General features: G+C 35.1%; 1 protein-coding gene across 5 annotated transcripts in view; it reads left to right on the top strand.

The window, feature by feature from the left end:
* MLIP (muscular LMNA interacting protein) overlaps nt 1-9221 on the top strand; it is a 258418-nt gene that overhangs the window by 230042 nt on the left and 19155 nt on the right. For 4 of the 5 annotated variants that reach the window (XM_088479668.1, XM_088479670.1, XM_088479667.1 and 1 more), the window contains one exon: nt 6156-6281. The exons of the other annotated variant lie outside the window; for it this stretch is intronic. In XM_088479668.1, coding sequence (XP_088335794.1) covers nt 6156-6281 — 126 coding nt within the window. The remainder of the gene's footprint in view (nt 1-6155; nt 6282-9221) is intronic. 5 annotated transcript variants of the gene reach the window in all.

Genomic DNA, 9221 nt, shown 5'->3' with positions numbered 1-9221 from the left:
ATTAAGATGGAATGAAATAAGTTATTATACTTATAGCATCCCATTTAAAAGAAAAATTTCTAGAAAGAAAGTACAATAAGAAAATAGTAGATGAATCATTAGAAAAAATAGAAAGAAGAGACCTTCTCACCTACAAAACAAATAAAGAAGAAGACAATGATGAAGTTCTCTTTATAACGCAGTATAACAGCCAATATAAAGAATTGGAAAAAATCATTAGAAAAAACTGGATCATTTTAGAAAAAGAAGATTTGAGAGAAATCAGTAAGAATCGCCAAAAAATTGTATATAAAAGGGCACCAAACACAAGAATGAACTAGTATCAAGTTTCCTGAAAGAAAACACCAAACAAAATTAATCTTGGCTTAAAGAAAATAAGAAAGGCTTTTTCCACTGCAACAGATACATATCATGTAGAACCACTAAAAAACAAGGTACAAAACCCTTCACTAAATTCATTGCAGAATCAACAAAGGAAGAATTCACTATAAAAGACAAGCTAAGCTGTGATTCAAAAGGAATTATAGACCTGCTTCCATGTCCCTGCGGCCTTCAATATGTGGGCCGCACAGCAAGAAAGCTGTACATAAGAATAAGAGAACATCAAAGAAACATAGAAAAAGGAATAACAAAACGCAGTGTATCAGATCATTTCTACCAAAAACACAACAAGGACCCCAGTGTCCTAGAATTCATAGCAATTAAAAAAATTTAAGTACCCTGGAGAGGAGGAAACTATACAGATATCATTTCACGGGAAGAAAGTAAATGGATCAATAATCTACAAACACTGCAACCAAAAGGACTTAATATAGACTTCGAACTGGCAAGCTTCCTTAAAGACCAATAACTAATCTGCTCCCGGATATGGTTCACTTGTCTCCTACAATTATGGAATATACAATCATACCTCCCTGACAACGCCCAACTACTACCGAACTTGGAAGCTAAACAGGGTAGGGCCTGGCTAGTATTACTAGGGAGACCTGTAAGAATACCAGGTAATGTATACCCATATAAGAGACAGATAACCTAAATGGGGGGTAGCATGTTACGACAGAGGAGCCACAGCCAAACAGAATGGTCCGAAGTCAGATTCAAGATCTACATTCAAGCCAATCAAGATAATATTCTATAATGATACAACTTTAAAAATAACTTTAAAAAAAATTATAATGAATAGAAGACAGAGAAGTTCCAATTATACTACCAACAACAAAAAAAGATCTGAATATTATCTTAGTCCTCCTCCACATACCTATAATGACTGACTGCCATCCTCCTACTAATATCCAACTAATCCCCTAATATTATTAGAACAATCACCAGTTATGTATATCCCAACAGAGTAAAATTCAACAAACTGAAAATAATGAAAGAAAAAAATGAAAAAATTAAGACATAAATGGAGACCCACTATTTTTCTGTACTAAAATCATCCTTACCATATTTAAGAATTTGAAAGCTATAAGTATAAATAACTTATTTCATTTCATCTTAACATTAACAATCCTTTTATATATATATATATATATATATATATATATATATTAACATCACTGCAATTTAATTTTTAAACAGACATTTACTAGTGTTCATAACCAAATACTGTTTCAAAATATCTCAGTTCACATCACAGTTGCAACATTACCAATTGTGTCATTCTTTATAAACTGGCAACATATACTGTATCAAATATTTGCTAGTAAGCCTGCAGTGTAACCAACTGACAAAAACATTGAACCAATGATTGACATCAAGTCCAGCCAATAGGGAAATGAAGATCCCTATAAAAACAGAGCGGCGGACAGCCAATCACACTGCCCTGACGAAGATCACTGCTCATTGGAGATCAAAACGCTTTGGACCCGAACTTACACTTCACACAGTACCCTCACCTACTCGCCCTAGGAGACCCATCCGGCTTTGAGCTCAGCCGAGGAACGGGACTGCCGGGCACTGCACAGATCACATCTACCCATGGAGAAACCCATGTGAATAGCTGTGGCATTCCTGCTCCTGCTGACAACACATCCACCCAAACGCTGGAGGCATAAAGCATAACAGGCGCCCACGTCACTGGATTAAGGTAAGAGCCAGAGTGCTAGTGCACAGTATCTCTCTGATACAGCACCGGCTCACACAGATTTTAATGTGCCACAGCATAGACGTTTTTTCAATAAGGACAAAAGTCATTTATTGTGTGACAATTCTTTTTGCAAATATATTGCACTGCATACCACAAGAATCAAGTGAACTTCTTTTATGAAATATCTATCACAAGCACAACTTTCCAAGTACCCTATATAACTTTAATCATATTTTATGCAGTGCTTATTTCTATTTCATTTAATGTGATTTATACAGTATCATCATGTGTTGATTTTATGTTCATTTTATGTTATCTGTACAGTATCATTATGTACCCTATTTAGAGTGTATTTACACATCTAGATATTATAATCATTGATTTTATTTTGTTTAACATTTTGGAATAAACACCTTTAAAACACCCCACTCATCTTGCTCTTTCCAATCATTCATTAGTTACACCATTAATAGTATAGTATCTGTCACCATATAGAAGGACATTTTCTATATATTTGCACCAGCAACACCACTTTCTGAAACCAAACCCTGTGTCTTTTGGAAATAAACACAACTCTTGCTGGCAGCACTATATAAGGAATCAAAACACTTTTCAGCCCTTGCAATATAAAAGGAGAGTGCGGTATATTAACTACTATTTTAGAAACCAGCACACTGTTTAAATGCAAAAAAAACAAAGAGCAAAAATACTTATTAAAATGGCATAACCGATGAAAAGACCTATGGAAACAGGATAACAGGACAGGCAGTCCAATGAACATTTCGATGCATAGAAAGCACCTTCTTCATGGGGCTCTGGCAACAAACTAATGAAAGTTTCTGGTATTACAAATGTATGCAGACCACCAAATTAGCTAATACACCAATCTGAACATTATGCACTTGTTTGAAATGAGATCAAGCAACAGTCACCAGGAGTAATCAAGCACCAGTTTAACACGCATGTCTATACAGCTACCAGAGTGGCCTTGCATTCCAACTCATGGAAGGCACAGTTAGAGGAGCTTGATTATTCAAAAAATTATTTGCATCTTGCAAAGAATGAGTATTTTGTAGAACAGGTTGTCAAAATTAATCTACATACTGGGACAGGGTCTAAAATAGTGAGCCAAGAGACGGTATCACGGGTCTTCCAAGTGAATTTTGTAAAGATTTGTGTACTGTATTTAGGGCAAAATGTACAAAAGTGGTAAAACAGGAAAGTCTAGATTCAAAAATTTGACAGTTGGCTCATCGAGCCATCTGTTCATTCTTCCCATGTCTGTGGTAGGTGCAAGAATTAGCTTTATATAACAAGTACTATCAGAAAGTTGACTTAGCACCTCAAGAACATAATTGTGTTCATAAGCTTTTGATTAAGGATCACCAAAACCCATCCTTTATCTGCAGTATATATGATGATCTTTTTATTGTTTCTTAAAGATTTCAGAGATACTGTTACTACTCTGGTCTTGTTGGAATATTAAATTTTTTGTTTATGGACACCAGGTACAGTGCAACATTTTACTGATCTCATAAATGTTTCTATGGATGTATTTTTAACTGGTGGATCAAAGTTGCTTTTTCCTCTAAAAGAGTCTGGTGTATCTTGTACAGAATTTTGTTTACTGAAATGTTTCAGTTTAACTTGTCGCTGAAACCTGTATAAAACAAATTCCAAATGTAAAGGTTTCTTTTGACAATACCGCCATTTCAGAGACAGAACTATAATTAAATAAATGGAATACCACTATTTCTTCTTGGCTTTTGTTTCAGTTGTGGACTTTGTTGCTGTATACAGGAGAACCATGGCTTCTGCACCCTCTGACTGCTGCTCCCATGTTTTTTAATTATTTTAGTCCCAAGAGTTAATTCAGAAAATTATACCTGACTGATCAAATTTGTTATTGTTTGTGTGGTCACAATGACAACAAAACTGTAGGATGTGACGTACTTCCGGTCTCTGAGGTCTAAATCTTTTAGTCAATTGAAAGTATATGAACTATACTGTGTAACATAGAACTTTTATTGGTTACTACTTACTGTATTAATAGTGCTCCTATTATGACAAAAAAACACAAACATCTAATAAACATTAATAAAATATAAAACATGAATAGGGGTATTCAATATGGGAGCGAAAACATCGTTTTTGCGTTAATAGCGCACCTATGATGTCATTATCGCAGGTTTTAGTTTTACACCGTATTCAATTTCAAAGACTTTTCGCAGGTTTGAAAAGTCTTTGATAAAAAACGGGGATAACTTTTCAGCACTGAATAGGTATCGGAAAAAAGTGCAGAATTGGGGTTTAGGGGTGCAGGCTTAAAAAAAATAGCCTGCACCCCTGGGAATGACATTTAAAAAAGAACTGTGTCAAAAAAAGTAAAAAAAAAAAATAGGGACACCCCAAAAAATTAATTTAAAAATTGGGGTGAAAAAAAAAATGGGAAAAAATTATTTAACAATAGGGAAATAGGTTCAGGGCTATTCTGCAAGTATGCGGCAAGTGTTTTATAGAATAGATTTATAGCGGCAGGTGCACAATTGCAGAATTTTTAAAAACTTTCTTTAGGCACATCAAAATATGCTAGTACCCATTTTCATGTACCCCAAATTGATGGGACCACTTAAAAAAATGAAAAAAATAACCTAAGTGCTCTTCTGCATCACTTCTTCAATGTTGGGAAAAAACACCTGCTGCGGCTATTTACATCCCCGACTTTCAATTACAGGCTAAAACGGCGGTACCCATAGTGATCCCCCATGTTTTTACAACTTTAGGGGGGTCCTACAATTTTTTTAAGGAACATTTCATAACTTTACGCAAATCCCACTTCGCAGGCTCCCGTTTTCGTTAGTTTCATATTGAATACGGGGATAAGCGGGCGCGCGTCCCATACTTTAACGCAGGTAAAAGCTCCGATATGAAACGTAAACTTCGACAGCGAAGTTTACGTTTCATATTGAATTCCCCTCGAAGCATTTTTAATCCTTCTTTGGCATATTGTTATAGAATATATCATTATTGTATAACTACTTTTACTTAAAATTGGCTTAACCCATTAATGCAGGGTCTCACAACTTTATAGTTTAGCGCTATCTATATATATGTTATATAGGAATTCATGCACATAATACACAAGTACACAATACACAAGTAACTTTACTATAAACAAGTAACCAGTAAAATGTTATTTATTTTTTTCTATATTTCACTTATTTGAAATAAATCAGTTAACACAATGTCTCAGAGCACCTATGTAATTACTTACTGAATATTTATCCACTGGAATTTTCAACTCGTTTTGTTTAGACCCTTTTGCAATCACATGTAGGGACAGTATGGGCTACTTGTATACATACTGTAAGTTTCTGCACTCTCACTGAGGCAATTAGCTACAGATGCTCTACACTGACTACTGGGCACTGTTTTTAGGCTCTCTCTTGCCTAAAAGCAGATAGAACTCCTGCCTTCTTTCCAGTTAAGAGTTTCATCCATTCCTGCTCTCTCATTCCTTTGGTCACTGCTTATGCACACAGTGAGTGGGACAGCAGAAGCAGGGGTATCACTATACTGATTATCTTTATCTCACACTCTGATAACAAACAATATACCATTATAACTGAGACAACTTTTAAATGCATTACAGTATATGTTAGTGGTTTGACCTAAGTTGCTACATTTTGCGGATAAGGATTTGAGAGGATTACAGAACTACCTGGGCAATTACACATACTTGAATATGGCTATATCTGGACCCCTGTCATGACAATCTATGGTCTTATACTGTATATTAAATGTGAGTGTATCATACCCTGGGATGTATAAATAGACCTTGTTATACAGTTACAATGCATGGGTATGATGTACTATTCATTACAATGTGTGTGTATATATATATATATATATATATATATATATATATATATCTTTTTCAATAATTGTTTTATTGTGTTACAATGGTTACAATGTGTATTAGAAACTACATTATAGGACTGCCACGATACTTCATTCACCAGTTACACAATATGTGTTTTCTCTCTTTCACCTTATTTTCATGAAGACAAAGCCTGGGGTGATACGACCAGCAACATTAAAAATGAATACATCTAAAAACAAGGAGGAGAGGTTTTATTTGAATCCGTTCCAGCAATTCTCCATGCCTCCATACAAAAGAGAAACAGATTTTGTAAGTCATCCTCCTAATATTATATTTTTATATAATTTCATATTTTCATAGTTCAAAAATACAACAAAGAGTAGTTTAAAAGGTTGTAATAATGTGTAGGCAGTGGGAGCATTCTGCTGCTGAGCAGGTGCATCAAAGCACATCGATAATCATATTAAAGAATATACTTGATAAATGGTATGGGCAACTTCTCCACAACATCAAAAAAAGAAAAACTACATTTCCTGGGACTAGAAAAAGAAATTCATTAACGATTCTTAAAAATCCCTGAAAATTAAAACTTTTGGCAAACACTTTAATGGTAAATAAATGCATTGTTTTTATTATATTATGAAGGAATACAGTTTAACTTGGCTTTATTTATGTATAGCTGTATAAGGTAGTATGAAGTATGCAGCAATAAAAGTATTTATATATATATATATATATATATATATATATTTAATGTGCGGGTTCGGTTTTACTAGGTTTTACTCGGTTCCTTGCACCAAAATTATCGCACGTTTGGATTAGTTTGGATTTATTTTATTGGCTATACAAAACACATGATAGCCAATAAGATGTCGTTTTTGAGATCCGAACATATCCGAGTAAAACCGAACCTGCACATCACTATAAACATGCTTTATTTCTAAAATGTGCAGTACAACATGTCAGGATTTAAATGTTTAATTAAATAATTAAATTAGTTGTGGTACTGTGGTAGCACTGCATAATTGTTAATACTTGGGGGTTAAAGTTTTTGCTGGTGAATAAGTGTTCATTTGAACTTAAAAATTATATTAATGTCTGGAAAATACATTCAATGCAATAACTTATGGTATGTAGGGTTTGCAGTTATAAAGACACTCCAACCTCACAAGCCCATAATCCAGTGGTTCCCAAACTGTGCATCGTGGCACCCTGGGGTGGCTTGGTACACTTCACTTGCAAGGGTGCATTAGGTTGGTGGTCCAGCACCAAATAAAATTTTTTATGGTCAATGTAATGTAAATATGCGGAAAAACAAGTGCAATCCTGTCCACAACCACGTAACTGAACCTAAGGATGACAGGTAAGCACAATTTACTTTATTAAATTTTTTCTGAATTTCTCAATAACAATCTTTTGGCTTAGGGGTGCCATGAAAACAATGCTGATACTTTAGGGTGCCGTGGTTCTAAAAGTTTGGGAACCATTGCCATAATCACATAATAATTAGGTCTAAACATGTCATTGATGATACAGAAGGTGAAAAATCTCAACATTTATTAACTCTCTTACAGGGAATTTATTAATCTTATATCGGAGAGATGTTTCAGCCAGCGTAGAGTGCAAAAAGTTGCCCATACAGTAGCAATAAGTCAGCTTTGAGAAAGCGGTCTATAAAATAATAGGTAGGAGTTGGTTGGTTGCAATAGGACATTTCTGTAATTTCCAATTCTCCATTTTTTACATTGCTTGATACATTTTACTCATGGTGCCTACAAATGTTGCTTTCTATATTGGTAACCAGTTTTGCACATATATTTGGTTGAGCCTTGTGACTGGCAAAAATCAGCAGATTAATATACATGTGCTTTTCCACCTATGAAATGCTATTTAAAATTACTTATCATAATGCACAAGTGTTATATTTGACTTATCAGTATTGTTGCCTTTTGGTGAAATGTTTGATAGTTGCTAGAAATCAGTTCTCAGGTTTTGATAAAACATTAATAGTTATTATTTTAGAGCTTCAGTAACTGAGGATTAAATCTCACATTATCAGGGCCTCCACTTCACAATTACGCAGCTGCTACATACTCTAGGTACCTCTACATAACAAGGAGCAGATTGACTCTAGTGCTGACCGACATACCCAAGAAAGAATCATTGAGACAATTCCCATTATTGGCCTGTTTAGTACTTTTATTCTTGGGTTTCCTGTCTATTGTATCATCACACTTGGCTGTTTCCTGATTTAGCCCTAATTGTTTCAGGACTTCATATTTGAAGATATGTAGACTACTCTCTGGAGAGTCAATGCGCTCCTTCCTGCATCAGTACATCTTAGGCTGTAGGACTCTCCATGCTGTGCCTGGAGAGTTCAGTGTGCTGATGTGTCCTGACCTTTGCAGGGTTCTTTTGAGTTATCAAGCATGTTTTTATTTATTCCCTTTCATATACTGAGATTTCCCAAATAATTTCTTAGTCACCTGTCATCAATTTTTGTGTCCCATGAAAAGCCTGTTTACACAGACCACAATATTGCATAGTAATTGGCATACCCAGGATTACAGTATGAATTTAATCATTCATTCATTTTCAGTATAGTATAGTACTTATGGTGATTGAAGCATTTTTTTTCTCAGTGTACTGCTTGCCATATGTTTCTTGATTATTGCTGCTGTTTTACTGGAGACCAACTGCTGTACTACAAGAAATGAATTTATATGATACAAGCAAATAATAACAGTCTAACATTCTGGGCTTGTCTGCTCTGTGCATTTCCTTCTTGGCTCATCAAGTAATGTTCTCTTTATCCCTGACCCTCCATATTGCAGACACCACACAGAGTTGCTCACTAAATGTATCCCTAGCAATGGGGCATGATATTTTCCTTAACTCTTGCATGAAATGCCAGCTAGCAGCTTACTATATATTTTCACTTTAACAATCTCCTTCTGGATCCTGAGCATGATGTTGTCTATTCCTAATGGGGGGAATGTACTCCAGCTTGGACCTTTCATGCTTTCTCCATAAACTGACTTCTCCTTAAGGTAGGCTAGAATGGCAGGAACCCACTCATAACCTAAGAGGTGGATGGCTCATCTCTTGGAAGGACATTGTCCTTCTGCTGCAGGAAGTGAAAAAAATCAGGACATCAGGCCACAGTTTTTCAGTCTTTAAAATCTGCAATAGCATTCATTGATGAAAGGATTGACAAACTGGAAAAAAAGTTGGAGGATTTTGTTTTTG

This window comes from Taudactylus pleione, unplaced genomic scaffold, assembly GCF_031769625.1.
Source record: "Taudactylus pleione unplaced genomic scaffold, aTauple2 ptg000244l, whole genome shotgun sequence".
Lineage (NCBI taxonomy): Eukaryota > Metazoa > Chordata > Amphibia > Anura > Myobatrachidae > Taudactylus > Taudactylus pleione.
The sequence above is the reverse complement of the archived record's forward strand: the minus strand, read 5'-3'. Positions and strand labels throughout refer to the sequence as shown.